The sequence below is a fragment of the Astatotilapia calliptera genome, chromosome 6 (assembly GCF_964374335.1).
Source record: "Astatotilapia calliptera chromosome 6, fAstCal68.1, whole genome shotgun sequence".
Taxonomy (NCBI): Eukaryota; Metazoa; Chordata; class Actinopteri; order Cichliformes; family Cichlidae; genus Astatotilapia; species Astatotilapia calliptera.
This window is the reverse complement of record NC_137427.1, coordinates 26,800,192-26,819,979: the sequence shown is the minus strand read 5'-3', so window position 1 is coordinate 26,819,979 and position 19,788 is coordinate 26,800,192. Positions and strand designations below refer to the sequence as shown.

Sequence of the window (19,788 nt, the reverse complement as noted above, 5' to 3'; positions counted from 1 at the left end):
AGTAGGTTAGGAATTGTGTTTCCTACTTTGAAATCAGTTTTAGGGGGAAAATCTTACGCTGTGATAGAAACCGAATGGTTCATGTGACACATTCAGCTCTGAATAAGTCCTAACACAGAGAAAAGATGTTTAAAAAAAACGAATAGCACGAGTATAATGAATGATTATTAATCATTTATATATAAATATGCATATATATATATACATACATATATATACTTTGCAGTTGCTGTGTTGGTTTCTATACAGCAGCCTTTCCCTTTGACAGATGCGCCTGGTATTAAGCTTGACAGAGCAGAGGAGATGTAGACTGGCTGTTGGTGGTGGCCTGGATGTTGGTCACATGCTTGCTGCTCTATCAGGGCAGCCTGGATGTCACTGCCATCCCCGTTGATTCTTTCTGAGCGAAGGTGTGTGTGCGTGTTTGTTGTTGTTTTGAGGTCAAATATGGGTACACAGTTTGTCCATAACTTTTCGAGCTCCGGTCAGTCTTCAGGGCAGAGGACGGTGTCCACTTGTTTCTATAGCAACAAAGTGCTTATTGGCCTAGGGCATTAAAGCGTTTATTGAGCACCCTGTCCCCTCACTTAGCTGTCTGCAATTGAGTCTAAATACAGCAAGCATGGATGTTCATTTTACATTAAAAGCTATGTACATCTGTCAAATTTTGTCCATTATTATCAGTAAATTCCCGAGTCACATCACATCACTTGCCCTAGATTCAAACATTATAATTATAGAGTGCAAACAGTTGCTTTTACTTTGTAAAAATGTGGAAACTGCATGCATCATAGATTTATAAAAATTATTCTGCTTATAGCTGTTAATGTATGAGGTGGCTGTGGCTCGGGAGGTAGAGCATAGAAGGTTGGTGGTTCAGTACCTGGTTGCTCCAGTCTGCATGATAAAGTGTCTTTGGGCAAAATGCTGAGTTACCCGTGTTGCTCCTGATCTGTTCTTCAGAGTGTGAATGTTCGATATAAAGCACTTAGATAAAATTTAAAAAGTGCTTGTGTGAATGGATAACTGTGGCATGTCGCATAAAGCACATCTCAGATAGAGTAAAACAGTGCTTTATAATCCATCCATTACCATATTATATTTTTGGTTTCCTTTCTATTTATCTAACTTACTACTTTCATTTGAAATTAAATTTTGAACACGGGCAAACAGTTTAACTGCTCAAAAACATACCTAAAGTCAAACAGCTGATCTAAACTTCTCTTTATTCTTTGTTATCAAGTGTTCACGACTCATTGTGCATCCTTAGTGTGTAAAACTGTAGCCAGTGGTACAGCGTTATTTAAACTGTGCCACTGATCCCGTGGCTGCTCAGCTGTCAATCAAACACATATAAGCGTCCTCCCAATGAGCCCTTGTGATGCATCTGCAAAGACCCTTTTGTGAACTTTTAAATTATATTAACAAAGTTTTTGAGGAATTATGTTGACATTGATATTTGAGAGTTTGAAAAAAGAGAACACTAATTGTGATTTCATTTCAATTCTAAATGATTCCTTTGTCCTTCTCTTGTGAGCTTTTTGGGAGCTTCTCGCAGCTGAAGGAGACTCTGAACTCTCCTTTCTCCTCAGTCTTGTGCTTCTTCCTTTTTTGCCTTAGAAACAGAGAAAGAAAAGGAAACCGAGTGAGAAGAAGACAGACACACAGAGATACAGAGAAATTGGAAAGCGAGAGGGAAGGAGAGAGATTGCTGCTGTCTTCTTTTTTCTCCTCCTTCTTCTTCTTCTTCTTCTGCTTCTTCCTTCCCCAACACCAGGTGCTCATTTTGGGCAGTGATTCAGCAAAATTGATTTCAGGAAGGGAGTGAGTGAGCGCGAGAGAGAGAGAGGTAGCGATAGAGAAAACGTGTGGAGACTTTAGAAACTCCAGCCCAAAGTTGTATCAAATGATATTACACCGCACTTTGCGAAACTGCTCACATACACGGCACTGCACAGCGGGGAAGCGGGCGTGCTCAGACGTCACAGTTTATCAGTTACTTAGCGAAGCCGACAGCTGCACAGTAAATACTGTAAAGGCGTTGCGTGTCTTTTTTTTTTGTGCTTTAATGGGAATATTATGCACCCATTTCCAATCGGCTGCTCCCGGTCCCCTCTACATAATATTACATGTAGTTGTTATCAGAATAAGTCTCCGCCCGCGCTGCCTGTGTAATGATGTGGTGTCACTGCATTGTGGTTAAAAGTCCAACCTCTTTCAAGTCAAGGCGCACCACTTGCATTTAATTACTGTAGTCCTGATGCGGTGGTGATTTATAGCAGAGTGAAGTGGCATCCAAAGCCAGAGAATCTGTGGCATCTGCAGAGAGTGTTTCTGATTGGCTTGTGCTTTATCTCTTCTAGTGTTTCTTGCTTTCCTGTTTTTTTGTCCCGTTTCTTTGTGTGTGTGTGTGAGTGTGAGAGAGAGAGTTGTGTAACATACCCAAGATGATTTTAGCGATAAAATGTGTGTGAAAGAGAAGGGGAGTGAGACAAATCAACGCAACTGGTGTATTTTTGACACTCTGGTGCACAGGCACTGATGCTGATTGGTAAGCATGCACATGCGTACTTAACATATGTTTATGTGTGCCATTTCTGCCAACATGGATGTGTTTGGAATTACACACAATTTTTCAAATGTGGTTTTTTTTTTTATGGGGATTGGGGTTAGATACGGGGTCTGCTGTAGTCTGCCGCAGCTTTGGAAAACTGGTGCATCTGTGCTGTGAGACCGTACGCAGCGCTCTGCAATCTGCAATCTGGGGGGATTTGGTATTCTGGTCTTAGCCCAGACTGGAAGGATCCTCCTCTGCACTGTGTGGAAACACTGTTTCACTGGACTGAACTAGTTTTGGTAGGAACAGAGCGAGGAAGCCTGTTAGTGAGTTAGTATCGACAAAAATAAATAAATAAATAAATAGAAAATAACCAGTGAATGAACTGAGAATAAATGTGAGCCTGTACTGGGGAAAGGAGTGTAACAGAACACCGACACAGTTGCTAGTTATTAATTTCTTTTTTTTTCTGCCTGTCTCTCTTCAGGGAGCGCATGCAGCAGTCGGCCATGTACGACCTGTGTCTGGGCATGAGGCAGGTGAGCCAGGAGTTTGTGCGACTGCAGCTAACCTACGACGAGTTCCTCTCCATGAAGGTCCTCCTGCTTCTCAGCACAGGTAAGCAGTGGACTGGAAACCTGCACGGCTCTTATTTATTCTCCACTTACACACCTGGCTATCATAGACTCCACACTAATAATCGAGCCATCTGTTCAGAACCACTTCGGACCTTCCTAGTACCTCGCAACACCTGCCACATTTCATGTGCGTGACTCAGCATTCAAACCGTAGGGTCCCGGCTCCCAACATTTCCGCTGATGCCAAAAGTGCCCAGATGAGATGAATCCGATGTTTTGTGAACCCGGGAATGCTGACGGGCATCTAACACTTTCTTTGTACTGCACTGTTTCGTTGGTGCTTTCAACAGCGTTATATAATACAGATGGACAAATCCCAAATCTCTTTGTTTTCATTTTATGTTGTGACCTAAAAAAACCTCCCTCATATTTAAGGATAGTGAGTGTAGCTTTAGCAGAATCAGACTAAGAACAGTCAGCGTATGTCATTGTTGCGATATAAATCCCCCCTCGCTAACTTTAGGATCACAATTAAAGGTGTCATGATGTGGATTGCTACAGCCTGAGTCAAACTGCTTCTTCTTAACCAAAAAGGTTGCCATCTCACAAAGGAAACGTGGCGATGAGGTGTTGTCTGTTCAGTTTCACCACACACCTTCGAGACACCGTTGGCAGTATCTGCCTTCCTGGCGCCCACGGTTCAATTCTTAGTAATTCTTCAACAGAGACAAAGAGTGTGAAAAATAGACTTGGTGTTGCAGGCACCTGTGGCAAAATGCAATGTATGCAAAATGAAAGAGAGATGGTGTCATTTCTCGGTTGTGCTCTGGTTTATTTTCCGTTGCTGCTTTTTTTGTTGTTGTTTTTTTGCCAAGGATTAACACTCGTGCCGCTCAGTACTGAGGGTCTCACTGTGATACCACTTCACACACACCACCACTACAGCCTCACAGAGAAGATACGTTGGACCAAGTTGCTCAACTGGAAACCAAAAGTAGCCTCTGTTTTTTCTTTTCACTATGACAACAGAGTGAGTGGCTGTGGTCAAGTCAATGGTAGCAGTCTATCAAAACGTTACTGTCCACACACACACACACACACACACACACACACACACACACACACACACACACACACACAACTAGAATTAATGAAAAGGTAAACACAAAGCTTTAAATCACACCAGAGACCTGATGCAGTCTTGCATTTGTCTGTGTAGGGTGTCGATAGATGTGCCACATTCAGAAGGGCACAGAAAGGCTGTAGTGAGCAATCTCATGTTTCCATATAAAAAACTTGGCGGGTTTTTATTTTTATTTTTACTGGACAAATTTATTTATTTAAATGAAAACTTTTTCAAAAACTTTCAATTAAGTACATCTACTAAAATACTTAGAAATCCTGATAAAGTTGTACATTTTATATTCATATTTTCAGTGCTTGGGTTTTTTCTGAAATACAAGGAAGCTTTGGTGCCTGTAATGACTTCTCTCTTTACACAGCAGGGACACAGCAAATGTCAATAGCGCAAAGAAAGTGTAGCCCACATTTCTTCAGGTTGTACCGAATAATTTGCTAATATTACTAAACTGTATTTCTATAGCACCTTTTAAAACTGGAGTTAGGTGGCTGGCAGAAGTTACAAAAATTAGAAACAACAAAATGAGAACATTTACACTAGATAGACCATAATGTGTTATACAAAAGCAGGCTATGACGCGAGACAAAGTTTGATTTTTGAAACTGAAGGGCTGATTGAGCACTTTGAATGCTTTAAGTAGAGCCTTTAAGTCTTATCGACTTATTGTCTTAACATTTTTAAGTTATATCGATACAGATATGTGTTGTTTTTAAATCGCTAAGCATAAACAGATTTCCCAGTTATTTATGAGTCCTTGCTAAGATAATGTGAGAGTTCAGTTTAAAAATAATCTTGTTTTATTGCCACAACAAGACGTGGATGACCGTTTTATGCCCGTCCCAGACCAGCTGATTGTTGGGTTTGTTGAAAACATTTGTTGCCAACAGGGAAGTTGCAGGGTGCAAATTATGCAACATCAACCCTCATAACATGGTTCAACTTTGTTTCTCCCATCTCTTTATCTAGCACAACACAAACGATATATATATATATATATATATATATATATATATATATATATATATATATATATATATATATATATATATATATATATATAAAAAACCAGACATCTGTGAGCATGAGCAACAACTCTAGTTTTGTTTGTGTTTCACTTCTAATTGCTGTTGCTATATTTGTGTCACGATTGTGTACACATACTTTATAGCATGACATATATGAAGATATGTTTAACATGTTTTAAACGTGTCTTTCCGTTGCCTTGACTTGACTCCTTTTTCTTTAACTTATTTAATTTTTTAGATATGCACATAGCTAATATCAGTTGAGCTCGAGCTTTAAGCCCTGAGTGTGGAAACTGTGACAGCTCCTGATTCTCTGATCTGACAGCCTGGGTGCAGAATAAGAGGTTAAGAGTTCTGAAATATAAAGCAGAAAGATATTATGCAGCGATTTCCAAGAAATCGATATGTCCTTAAATTAGATTCTGTCACAATTGGGTAGCCGATTTAGTTCTGGAGTACTCTGTTTATGAGTGTTTATGAGTGGCCTTGCTGCCGTGCTTTGCACCAACTGTAAACTGGCAGCTGCAGCATCATTTTAAGCATCTATACTCTATTTAATATACTTATATACTTATATACTTAGTTAAGCGAGTAGTGAATACTTTGAATTTCATTAAAGTGTTTTTTTTAAGTATTGAATGGAAAGGAAGGGAAGTCTACAAGTATTTTAAACATGCACTGTACTGCGATGTAGCAGAGGAAGGCCGATTTTGGCTCTATAGCTCAGCGACATATGGAAGAACAAATGTGAAAGCGTTTCTCTGAATATGAACTCTGAAAGAAGGAGAGCTCTAACTGGACTTTAACAATGTGGATGTCAGAAGAGAAGAAGGAGCAAGGCGATGCGGAGAGAATGAGAAACCAAAGACGGGAAAGTTCGATTTAAAGAGTGAAAACACTCTTTGGAGTTGACGGAGCAAGGGTTGGTGAGAAAGAGACAGGTGCACAGCTATGGGGAGAAAGAAAGCGAAGACAAAGGGAGTGGTGGGATGGCGGAGCTAGTCCTTCTGTTGCCGCGGCCTCCCTCTCCCTCTCCTCACTGGTCCTCTGGAGGTTTTCCAGAGAGCCCTGCTGTACTTAATAAAGGCCAGTCAAGCACCAGGCATTGCTCCAAGACCTGCTATTTTTCTCCACTTCCTTGAAACCCGGGCTAGAATTTTGAAAGCGAGGGTGTGGATAAAAGAAAGTGGGATGCAGAATCAAAACAGGGAATTTAAGATGCTTCACAGTTAGCTTAGTCTGCTGCAGTTATTGGATTTAGTCAAAATATAACATTCAAAAATGAGGGAAGGGGAGGGAAGAAAATAATCATTCAATGCTTCGTCTTTCATGTCTGTACTGTACGGAGGTTTGGCAGAGCACTTGTGGGTAATTTCAAAAAAAGGAGCAGTCTATTGCAGGATTTTCTGAGGCGCTGTAGGAGGCTCACTTAGTTACCATCATTCAGATATAATACTCGGGCCTTGTGGAAGGAGTAGCGGGAGAAATGTTTACAGAGGAGGTGTCAGAACTTGTCAGCTGAGCAAGTACTACATAGTCACCGAGTTTGCGAGTGCCTTTAGGCTGCTTTGCAAAAGGGAATGTGTGCGCTGCATGGAGAGAGAATAAACGAGTGAAACAGACATGCGAAAAGGGATAAAGGGAAAAGAGACAAGGGCTGTTATTCCTCTGTGACCTTGGCTAAGGTTTCAGTCAGCCCGCGGTGTCTCATGACCCTGTTTGGATTCAGTACAGTAGCAGCGGCCTGCTTGAACCGGTTATGCTCCTCACCTCTACAAAGATGTAGATAAAGTTGATGATCTCACTCATTTGTTTCCTTTCCAAACCGTCATCTTGCTTCTCTCCAAAATGGCTCCGGAGCCTCATTCCAGATGGGACAAGTGTGTGTGTGTGTGTGTGTGTGTGTGCGGAGCTGAAGTGGTTACAATCTCAAATACTGTGTCAAATACTGTGTTCCTTTTATTGCAGCTGGTTATTTTTCTGTTGCATAATCTTTTAATAAATATTTATTGTCATTCAGCACTTTCACCTGCTTTATATTGCAGTCATAATCAGGACTAGCTGCAAACTTGGTTACTATCAGGAAGTAAATCAAAACTAAGAGCCACCCTGTCAGTTAGGCATGTAGCTACCGAGAGCAGGAAGATGCACGTAGTTTGGCGAAACGCATGCTAAGAGCATCTTCTCTCGGCATTAGATATGCGCTGCTTCCTTTGAAACACATTAAGAAAAAGAGCTGTTCGGTGGTTGCGGTGCACACGGTGCAGCGTCTTAACTCCCAAAAAAGAAATGCAGCCCAGTTGAAGGTGCTCTCGACCTGCAGCAAAAATCAATTTGACATCATTTATAGTGGTATAAATGCCCTATTTCAGGGCCGGTCATGGTGCCGCCCCTGAATGCCAGGTCAGTTTCTAATCAGGGTGTATGTGGGTCAGTGGGAGAAAAACAAAAGGTCCAAATGCGACCAAGGGTTTTAGCACATTCTCATCATGTCAGCCATGAAATCAGCACAGAAATCACAGCACCAGGGTACAATCTGTTTTCTGGAGGTGATTGTACCTAAAAGTATGATGAAAAGAATTACATAGAAAGAGACAAGAAGGAGCACACACACACCAAAATACATACTCTCAAAGATCTGTTTTAAAAAACCTGCAATTTTGACTGACAAGATGCCGGCTTTGCCTGTGGCTGTTCACTCTGCAGAATTCAAACAAGCCCTATCAGCTGATCGTTGTTGCTAAAGTTCATATAAGATGCTTGGAGCTTGAGGCCAGCAACGTGTTCCTATTGAACATGTTTCAGTAGGTAATTAGGTAATTATTAACTAGCAACAGGTCATTAACAAGATTTGGTAGGAAAAAAAGAGCCGTTCTGAGAGGCTGACAGTGTTTCAGATAATGAGGGGTTCACCAGTGTGTAAAGACTGTGTGGTCATGTAGTTAAAAAATACAATTTTTCAAAATAAAAATTGTAAAGAATTTGGGGGGGATGTCATTTACAGTGCATAATATTGTAAAACGATTAAAAGAAACTGAATAAATTTCTATATGCAAGTGACAAAGATGACAACCGGTATTAAATGGCCATGATCTCTGAGCCCTTAGTCACCAGTGTATTAGAAACACATAATTCTGTAGCAGAAATCACTGTATGACCTAAGCAACATATTTTTGTCTGTGCATTCACAAAACCCATCATGTAAAAGAAAACACACACACATGTATATTTATATAAAGATCCAGAAACACTTCATTTCTGGTCCTGAGCTAAATTAAGAAGGACTGAAGTGAAACAGAAAACTGTCATTTGGTTTGATATAAAAAATGGTTTAATTCTTTGTGAAAATAACAGATGCTGCATCCTCCAGATGCTTCATCTCCTAAACAGGAGATGAACCATCTGGTTTATGAATGACTGTGTAGTTCAAAAGCCAGTGATGGTGGAACAGAGTTAATTATTGCCCTTACCATGTGTAACTTGCACATCTGCGAAGGCACCATTAATACTGACATATTTTAGAAATATCAAAATCAACGTGTCATTTTCAAAACACACTCGACCTTCCAGCAGCTTTTATGTTGTATTCATTTGAGGCCTTACTGTGTTGTAAAGCATCATTTTTTGATTTTGGCTTTAGGAAAACTAAAGATGTTGCCTCAAAGAGCACACCTGATTTTTAAGCTTTGAGAGGTGAGATGTGTCTTTGTATGGCAGCAGCAGAATGTTATTTAAGAGGTTTAGCAGGCATGCATACAGTCATGTGAATAAGAAAAAAATAAGCAGAACAGCTTAGGTTTCCAAGGTTGCATCCAAACAAACCACAAGGTTTCTCAAACGGTGTCATTTGGACAGACAAGACTAAAGTAGAGATGTTTGGCCAACGTCCACTGTGCAACATTTGGTGAAACCATCAGCACAAACACCTCATGCCAACTGTCAAGCACGGTAGTGGAGGAGTGATGATTTGGGCTTGTTTTGGATCCATAGGTCCCGAGCACCTTATAGTTGTTCTCCTGTAGTATAAGTATTCTAGAGTCAAATATGAGGCCATCTGTCCAACAGCTATAGGTTGGCCTAGACTGGGTCATGCAGCAGATCAAGGTGTCCAAGTCCGGACCTCAACCCTGATAACAGTCCTGTGGTGGGACTTCAAGTTATTGCTGCTTAAGATGCTTCTACAAATTGTTGAGTCATGGGTTGTACTCAGTATTGCGCACACCGCTTTTGTAGTTTTTGCTTACTTGTGTTAAATAAGTAATGGCACAGTGAAATATGTTGTGTTGTTTTTGTTCATCTCAGATTGTATTCAAATCATTTTAGCTGGGAAGGCCTTGAGGCAACTGCTGTTGTGATTTGGTGCTATATAAATCAAATTGAATTGAACTGAATAGCTCGTTTTCTAAAACCCCAGGATGTACTGCTTTTTTTATGTATCCATGACATGATCCTTTGCACAGGTGGGAAGACGGAGTGAGACAAAATGATACTGTAGATGTTTAAATGGATCTTCGTGGTGTAATTACTGTGGGGTTTTTTTTTTCATTATTATCTAGATTTCTAATAGACCAGTTTTTAACTCTAAGTGCCACAATCCAAGTCATTATTATGAGAATGAAAGGTTGACGTTATTTAATAGCTCTGGGCGCCGAACGTTGCGCTTAATAAATTAGGTTTGGCTAACAAAATTATTAGACCCTTTAAATTACATAAGCACCATTGTTTCCTTTTCTGCTCTCACTGTTTCTGAGATAACTTTGAATCAATGCCTTTCACTATATCTGTCATCCTTCATGAACCAGCTGCTACACATGGAAACTAATTACTACTTGAAATGGTGAAAGTGGTTGTAATGAGTTGCTAAATAGGCTCAGGTCAACAGCACAGGAAAAATGTGCAAAAACAGGCTACTGTGTGGGTTTCAGAGCATAATTCACTAAGCACCTCTAATTACCCTTAACACAGTTGCACATTAAAGGAACATACCGCGGGATGTGCATGGCTTAGCCCATTACCTGCAAATCATATTTAACACGCATGTTCCAGACATTTTTAAAATGCGTCAAATGTTTCAGCACGACAGGAAAATCAATTCAGAAACATGCGAGACAGGAAAACAGTCACAGTTAATTAGTAATGTGCTTTGTTTTGAGCGGAGTTACTATGAATGGTTAAAAACAAAAAAACAACTTCCCTTTTGGTGTTTTCAAGAATTCTCAAACAGCTAAGAATGAATGCTGTAAAAACCACAACCCGACCAACATTGGATTGGTTTTTTTGCGGGGGGGGACAAAATGAGTTGCATGTGAAAGACGGATGTTGTCGTGTCAACCGCTGATTACTAAAGCTGTTTTTACAACCTCAAGATGAGCTTTTTTTTTCTATCACCATCGTAGCTTTTGAGAAACCACCCATCACACGGGGGTGGATCTGACTGTGAAACTGCATGCTCAATGGCTGATGACTCGTCATTCACACGGTGAAGAGTACCTTACTTTATCCTCCTTTTTCACTCTACTGGCTATCATCATTTACAAAGTGATCTCCATGTTTTACTCAGTAACACTTAAAACTAGTGATTGATGTCAGCACAAAAGTGCTTACTGAGGTCACGGTGACTGGGAGCGGAGGAGCGGGGAATCTCTTTGCAGCTAGTGGAGTTGCCCCCTACTGGTCATTAAGAAGAATGCAGGTTTAGAAACTTTCACGTTGGCTAACAGCATGTGATTGACAAGTCAGCAGCCAATGAGCTGGAGGTTTCACAGTCACATTCACCCCTCCTCATCACATATGTTTTTTGAAGCTAAAATGGCAATAGTGAAAACGCTAACCTCAAATTGAGTCTTCACAAACCACCGGATGGTTCATGGTAGCTATGTCCATCTTTATGCCTGTTTCCATCTTTTATATACAGTTTGTTGGCCATTACTGATTACAGTAGCAGCAGTATTGTAAACAGTGGAGTTGGAGCCACAATTACAAGATGAGCCCATTCTAAATTACTTCAGGCATCTATTTGTAATACTTGTGTTTTCTAAAAAAAATAAAACTCTATGTGTGAGTTGTCTTATGTTTATGAGTGAAAATGTGGATAACTACGTTTTTCTAATGTGGGATTGACTTTTACTATTTAAAAGACCCCTGTTTTTGACTACTTTTATAACGAATACAGAAGTAATATAAAGAAAACCAACACTGTCACCCAACAGTCCTGATCATTACTTTAACACATTGCCCTCACTGTTTTAAAATACAACCACAGATGACAAATTGAACATTAACTTGCTCTTCAGATTGCTGTTTTTTAAAACCAACCCTACAGCCCACTGAATATTTATTGTGATAACACCATTAATTATCTGAAAAGCATTCAGCAGCTCTCAGCGTAGCCCAGATAGAGCACAATAGAGACACATTAGGCGAATATTTCTTCCTGTATATGTCTAATGGAATCGCAGGCTTGGCTGTTCAGTACAAAGTCCCCTGCAGTCATGTCAAAACGGCTAACAGGTTTAAGTAGAGAAGTCTGCACTGTTTAGTCCTCATTGCTAGTATTGGGTCATTAAAATTTAAATCGTTTCAAATAATTGTTGTACAGTCATTGCATCCATATCAATGACGTAATGATTTGTCTGATTCCCAGTTCCCAAAGAGGGTCTGAAGAACCAGGCGGCGTTCGAGGAGATGAGGGTTAATTACATTAAAGAGCTCCGGCGTTCGGTGGGAAAAGCAACCAACAACTCCGGCCAAACCTGGCAGCGCTTCTTCCAGCTCACCAAGCTGCTGGACGCCATGCATGATGTAAGTACCCTTGACCCCCCCTCCCCCCCTTTGCCAGTTGCATACAGTACTGCCTTCCCTTGGCAGTCTAGTTATGCACTTTAGGGCTCTGATACAACTGGAAATGTTCTCAGTGAAATGGCAAAATAGTGGATTTGGATAATGTGTTTACTTAGCAGTTCAATGGTGCCGTGGCTTGGAATAAGGATTATTACATCCCATTTTCTCCCTGAGGGAAGGTTATTTTGGAAAAGGCAGTGATGAGGCTCGTATTGGTGAATGGAACAAAAGGGGATCGATATCAGCTTGCAGTTTATTGAAGTTCACACTGGTCACCATAGCAAATGTGCAAAATGAGGTTTTTTTTGTTTTTTTTTAAATGCATGTGTCAACAAGTGCATGGGAGAATGACAGTGTAGGCACAGCCTCTGGAGGTGAGCGTTAGCAAGAGAGAGCAGGCATAGAGATTCAACGACCCTAATGACTGAGTGAATGGGGTTAGTGCTGGGCAGATGACCCTTCTTTTAAAGAAGGGCTGCCCAGACAAAAATCAGTGGTGCCCCCAAGTGGTAAAGACAATCAGTGAAATTCAGTTGCAGTTTACACACAGTTAAAAAATATACATGTACAGTACTGTGTGAAAGTATTGCGTCTTTATATTTTGCTTCCAAGGAGTCAGACTTTCTTGCAATTTTTTAAAGTGGTCTTAAGCAATTGTTCTCCAGGCTTTCTGAACTTCCTTTATTGGCTGCTTTTTCACTCATTTTCAGTCGGTACAAGAAGCGGACTGAAAATGAGTGTACCTGTGAATAATTCAAGTGTAAAACACAAGAGATGAACCAGTTTGAGGTGTATCCTTAGGCGCTGTCATGAAGCCATTCTCAATGAAAGGAAACAGATTACACTTTCAGCACGTCTGATGAAGAGATGAATCCAAATATGACATTTATGGTTAAAGTCATCAGTATATATAGAGAAAGTTAAGAGAATAGGCCCAGCCATGGTTTTGGACTGCATTAGAGCCAGTGGTGTTGGGAATCTTGTCAAAATGTATGGAATTCCAAACTCAGAAAAGTGGAATCGTTTTTCTAGCTAAATATAAAGAAATTAGGGGTGGCTTAAGACTTTTGCACAACGTTGGTAAGTAGGAAATAATTTAGAATTTAGAAAATAAAGTGGAAAAAACCCAGTTATGTTTCTAATAATCATATTTTTCTCTCTGTGGTGTCCAGTTGGTGGGGAACTTGTTGGACTTCTGTTTCTACACCTTTCGTGAGTCCCAGGCCCTGAAGGTGGAATTCCCCGAAATGTTGGTGGAGATCATCAGTGACCAGATACCAAAGGTGGAGTCAGGCCTCACTCACACGATCTACTTCCACAAGAAGTGACTCTTTACACAGATGGGACAGAAGCGGCATTAAGAACTCGAAAAAGAGGAGCGAGAAAAGTTCAGGGAAGAGAAGAAATGTGCTGGGAAGGCCCGTCCTGCTGGCCCGCACCGTGTCGCTCAGTATGCCAGCGTCCTCGTACTGGATGGAAAGATTTAGAAAAAAAAAAGAAAAAAAGAGAAAGTTTGGGGGAGAAGGTTTTGACCCTGCAGTCACCACGAGCGGTTTAGAGCTGCGGATAGTTTGAGAAGCCGAGCGTGACACACCGAGAAGGACTTGTGACAAATGTGACAAAGCATCCCGAAGTACACCAATGTCCCCCTGCCCCAAAGACGATAACAGTATTTTCTATGGAGATAAAGCCATACATTTCTTAGGGCGCACTAGATACATTCACTACACACACACAGAAACACACGTAGAGGGAAATCGACACACTTAACTGTCCACATGCCTTCACACAAAATGCACAGGTGCACTCCACATGCACTAGAAATGGGACTCCCTTACTTACAAATCTAGAGAAAAGGTTTTGTTGCAAATATTAACTCTGGCTTATGCAGTCTTTCACAGATAATAGCACTATGAAAAAAAATTATGCCAATATTTACATTTGCTTTGCAGTGTAGTGACGAGACTGCAGGGCAAAAAAAAAAAGGACATTAATGAGGAGGCACAGAAAATCTAGACTTAATAGACAAAGGTCTATTTGAATATATTCCAAGGGCTATACAAGGATCATCATAAGCTGAATAGTCGCATCAAATTTAACAAGGTTCAATTTTAAAATCGGTATCATATAAGCCATCGCTGACATTTACATGCTGATTTTTCTTTTTCAAAGTTAAAATGTGTAGTCAAACAATCAAAACTAATATGCAAAAGTCCAAAGCTAAAGCTGTTTTGAAACACAAACGTCTCTCTCTCGCGTAAAAGAAAGCTTTGCACGTGATGCTCCCATGTCATAAAGTCACTATTTTAGAGGCATGGTGGTGTAGAATTAAAGACAATATTGACGAGAGACTTCTTACCTTTGTGCAGAAATGGTCAGGAGCGCGGCGGGATGGAAAAACATAATGCATTTACGGAAACAATTTCAGTACAGTCCGCTGGTAATGGATTTGACTGAGGTGCATCCATAGTAATTGCTGTTATTTGTGTTATCTCCAGAGCAGCTGTCCAAATGTCTGTTTTTACTCACAATGAAGCGAAACCAGCCCTTTGTGAACCGACACTTATCTACTCTTCCCAGAAAGAATAAAAAGCATTTTTTTTTAAAGAAACGTGTGTTGCAAAGGTTTTAAGTTTTTGACAAGCCAGTCGTTTTACATTTAAGGTGCTTCGTTTCTACAAAAGCCAGGCAAAACATAACATGTACAGTAACTTGGTAGAACAGTCCATGCAGTACGCCACGTGGGCTCGCAGTTCAAACACGCATACTCTGTAAAGTCGATATAATCCAAGACGGAGCGTTAACTCTTTGCAGTGCTTACAGTAAAAACAGCTAACGTATCAAACCCCAGGCAGATGTGTACAGGTATTAACTTCTTAAAAACACACTCTATTCAGCTGTTGTACAGAAGACGTTTTTAAGGTACACGACGACGAGAGCTTGATGAAGATGTGTTGGTATGATCACTTTTCCCTCACTTTGCTTATTTCCTTTTTTTTTTTTTTCCTATCTTCGGGCCAAGTGCTACTATTTTAAAAGCATGGCGAGGCCCAGTCATCTGGACCATTAGCTCGTCTCACACCCCACTGGTTTCCGGGTGGTTGTGGAACACTACTATGATGCTACTGAAAAACGACAGAGTCGCTGGGGAAGAAAAAGAGTGCGCGTGTGTGCAAGGGGAGGGTGGGGGGGGGGGGGGGGGGGTTTGGTGTGTGAATATTACTATTCTTTTTTTCGTGCCCTGTAAGTGTGTATTTACATGTGTGTATGGAGTGCGTGTGCGTTTTTTTGTTTTGTTTTTTCCTCCTGGCAAGCATGTGCATAGATGATCTGCTCTTTCGGCGTGGGTATTATGCATTAATGTTATAGGATTATCCTATTTCCACATTTAGATTTTTTTGCACAGAGAAGATACAATGTGAAATGAGGCGTCAGTGCAGCTCGTAGGAATTCTCTGTTTCGATAAGCAACTGTGATAATGCGGGGTGGGGGAGGGGAGCAAAACGTTCTGCATGGTCACCCCGGCCTAAAGTTAGAGACGACATCATTACCACATCAGGGTGGCCGCGTGCTGTATTTGTGGCCTCGTGCTCAACTGAGGTCTCGTCTGTGTTGTTATTTGCTTTGAAGTTGGCATAACAGAGTAAGTAGGTAAGTAACTTTACTTACTTATAGCCCTTTTGCACTTGTACCTACTCAGCTTGACTTGACCCGGTTTTTAAGGGTTTTCGAGTAGGTGGTAGTACCTGCTACCAGGTTCTTTTTTTAGTACCTTCTCGGCGGTTGTTCTGAGGCTAACCGAAAATGTTACATCAACAGGCCACATGGCACTGATTGCCTAGCCAGTGGCGTCATTCCACAAGTCTTGACAGCGACTCCTTCACCAAAATTTTTGAAACTCAGCAAGGAGAAAAATGGCTACACAAACAAACAACACTGTGGTCCTCGAGTTTGACAAAAAGAACTAGACCGAGCAGCAGGTAGCTCATCCTCCATTGTTGTGTTGTGTTTGTGTCATGGGACTTACTGTACTGTATTTGGTACTCGATTGTAATGGAAAACAACCAAATTTGAGTCAGTCGAGTTGAGTAGGTACTAGTGGAAAAGGGCTGTTACTTACTTACGTCATTAATTGCTTGGACGTTGGTGTAAAAAGATAGTAAGTAAAATCAGTCAAGGTGATTTTACTTACTTATTTACATAACTGCTTGGAGGTTGGCATTGTTGGGATCACGACTGTCATTCGATACTGTATTTTTGGGGGAGAGGAAAGCAAAGCAGGGTATTTGAACTTTTTGTCATTCCCAAATCCGAATCCTTTTTCAGTAATTCACAAAGAGGTTGGTGTGTGTGTGGGCCCGGTTCGCTCATGAAGGCTAGGATTCTTGTGTTTTGCCATAAACTTTATAATAATTTCTCCTGCGCAGTCATTATCATGCAGTACCCGATTCATCTTTGCCGTGCCCTTACGCTGATCTGTCACTGTTTCTTTATTTTGCTTCTTGTCTTTTTTTTTCTTTTTTCTTTTCAAGAATTCAAAATTTTAAAAAATAAACTGTCTAAAGGTTCATAGGATGAATGGGAAAGTATTTTTGAGAGAATTATATTTTGCTGGAAAACAATATTTAAGTACTTTGTCTAAAAACGATATCCTTTTTGTAAAATGAAATGTTATTGCATGCTTTTTGATGAGATGTTTACATTGTATTTAAAAAGAAAAAAAGGGAAACTTGTGCCTTTTTATCTCACCTGATTTACAGTTTTACAGTATATATTGTAAATAATACAGCAAGTCCTTATGTTGAGTGTAGTATAAAACATTTCTACTTTAACCATCTTGTTGGAATATTCGAGAAAAAAAATGACAAAAACAAACAAACAAAAAAAAATTAATGTGTGTTTCCCACTCGCCATGTCCTGTGTGTCGGATCACAGAGGAGAATTTCAAGAAAGGGGTTGGCACCAGGCAAAGGGCCAAACAGAGAAATGAATGTATCATACATCGTGAGAGACTTATGGAACTTACTACCTGAATGTTAGAGAGAGAACATTTATTATCTTCTTATTAAGTAAAATTATTTGATTCTGCATCTTTTTTCTGTTTTTTACTTTTTGCATTGTTGTTCCCCGACTCATAGAGAAAAAACAAACAAACCACGATTTAAAAAAGGATTTATTTTGTAACGAGATGTATGAAGTGATGGATCCTTGTTGCTGTTGAAATGATTTCCTAATCCGTGGCGGTAATTGTTGATGAGCACCACAATAAAAATCAAGAAGTCACAAACTATTGAAACTGCGGCTATGTGACAGAACATTATTTTTGGCTTTGTGCACACACTGAGAGAAGCTGCGGTTTACCCGACCATCCAGCCAATTTCAATTATGACCCCCCCCCCCCCCTTTTTTTTTCTTCTGGACCTTCAAATTAAAAGTATCAAAAAATGCAAAGATGATGTTGTTATCAAGCTCCATCTCCTTTATCGTCCTCCAGATATATGAGCTGGCTATTTTTTAGATAAATACTTTTGGATATAGTTTAGTGGGACACGCACTTGTTCGCTTGCTTGCAGAGAGTTAGATAAGAAGATGAGCGTCACTCCAGTGTTGAAATCAGAAATCTGCTTAGGCTGAACATAAAGACTGGAAACAAGAGGAAATAGCAGGGAATGGTGTCGTTTGAGGCGCCGTCAGGCGGGGCTCAAGACCACAGTGTTTGAATATGAGCCACTGCTGGCATAATAGGAGAGGAGACAGACCTGGCACTCGCACAACGGCAAAGGTCACGGTAGAAGCATCATTTTTAGAGGTAAAACCTTTTTAAAATGTTATTTAGGGGCAGATTCTGCAATTCGTTTTAAACACTTATGGAGGTTTAATGTCCCAGTGAGCATTCAAATTCAAAATAACTGCCCGGATCAACGTGTGGAGGCATTTGTTGAAGGGCTTTGGCGCCATCAGTGGTGGAGTTGCATTGTGGCTGATGTGAGAGTGTCTACAGTCAGTCTGGTAAATTTTGGGGAAATTGAATTCTAAAACAGCCGACTGAGAGCGGTATCAAAACATCTCATCTCCTAACTCTCCGCTAAAAGGGACTGTAAGTGTGTTTCCCCCAAGTGTCGAGGCAATGCTTCGGAGGAGCAAGATTAATGTATTGTTTACTTAATGGTCATCAATCACCGCCCACTGCAAACAATAAAATCAACCCTTACCCCCGTACTTGGGGGAGCGGCTCTATCTTCAAAGCTGTCCTAAATGAACTCCCTCCCTGTCGGCTCGGGATAACTCGGGATATTTGTCTGGTTTTTTTTTTCTTTCTAACTGCAGTGTCACAGTACACTTTGGTGGAGTCACTGTACGTGGAGTCCCATCATCACCATTCTCTGTTCACAATAATGATTCGGGTGTAGAGAGACTAAGCCATATCTCCACAGCCATGGCAGTGCATTTTCTTATAAATATATACAACATTTTTTTTCCTGTTTTTTTAGTTTCTTTCTTTTTCCAATTTGAAAATTGACTTTTTTACTCAGATGCTTTGTATAATAATTCTCAGCAAACATACAGTAGACAACCCTCACTATAAACCAATAAAACATCTTCGAAAGCAGTTACTACTGTATATCTTGATGCAGATATTGCCATACTTGTGTTTGCAAACTATTGCAAGATTCTAATAAAAAAAACATTAAATTGAAGCATTTGTTGTAATTTATGGGTTGTGTGCAACTGTGTGCGTGTGTGTGTGTTTTAAAGGCGTGTGCGATGAAATCTGTACCAATGAGAAGAAGCTAGAAAACTCGTTTACATCATGGGATGCATATAGCCCACTTTGATCTTAAGTGGGCCGGACCATTGAAATTCACTCTTTCTGTTAATATATAGTTGAACTGAAATTGTAAGTAAATAAATGTGCAACATAACATAAAAAGCTCTGGCTTGTAGTTGCCTGTCCTGTGATTAAACTACATTTTTACTCTGGACCAACAAGAAGAAAAAATGAAAAATGACCAAGGGGAAGATCTTTATTAGGAGGAAAAGGTCTGTGCCGGACCGATTCTGCCCCCCTGGGTCTCGTATTTGATACCCCTGCCCCAAACTATAAGAGTTGATGGATGTATTTGAAACAGCTGCATTTGGTGGGCGGTGATATTAATAAGGTAAAGAAAACAAAACAGAGAGAAGCATCAGCAGGTACGCCATTCACTAGGAGAGGAGATGAAGAGAAACAGAAAGAGGGAAGAGTGAATAATGACAAAAAGGCAGCGGGCAAGCGTGAGCCTTTTACAGTAAAACGACACCTGTGGAGAAAAATCACCATTAACCTTGTTAAAGGCTGATCTGAAAACACGCCTGCTTTGCCAGACTGTAGAGCAGACAGTATTACTTTTTTTTTTTTTTTTTTTTGCTCATTTTCCTCCTTCTCCCTCTCTCTCTCTGTGAATCCACAGCCCTCTCCAAATCTCCCCCAGATTTCCAATTGCTTTCACTTGTAGTCGTGCCAGATAAACAGAATCTATTGGATCAGGCTGATTTCACGGCTGCACCCGCACACATGGCGGCTTCTGTGGCCCACTTTCTCAGCTGAGGAGTCCCCCCCCCCCACCCCCTTTCCGCACACACACGAAAACACACTCTTTCCTTTAT

At 40.5% G+C, this 19,788-nt stretch overlaps 1 protein-coding gene across 1 annotated transcript in view; it reads left to right on the top strand.

The window, feature by feature from the left end:
* Positions 1-18,839, top strand: part of nr3c2 (nuclear receptor subfamily 3, group C, member 2) — a 91,399-nt gene extending 72,560 nt beyond the window's left edge. The window contains exons 7-9 of the mRNA XM_026171358.2: positions 3,045-3,175; positions 11,945-12,102; positions 13,314-18,839. Of these exons, the coding sequence (XP_026027143.1) occupies positions 3,045-3,175; positions 11,945-12,102; positions 13,314-13,469 (445 nt within the window). The 3' untranslated portion in view covers positions 13,470-18,839. The remainder of the gene's footprint in view (positions 1-3,044; positions 3,176-11,944; positions 12,103-13,313) is intronic.
* Positions 18,840-19,788: the final 949 nt, after the last annotated feature.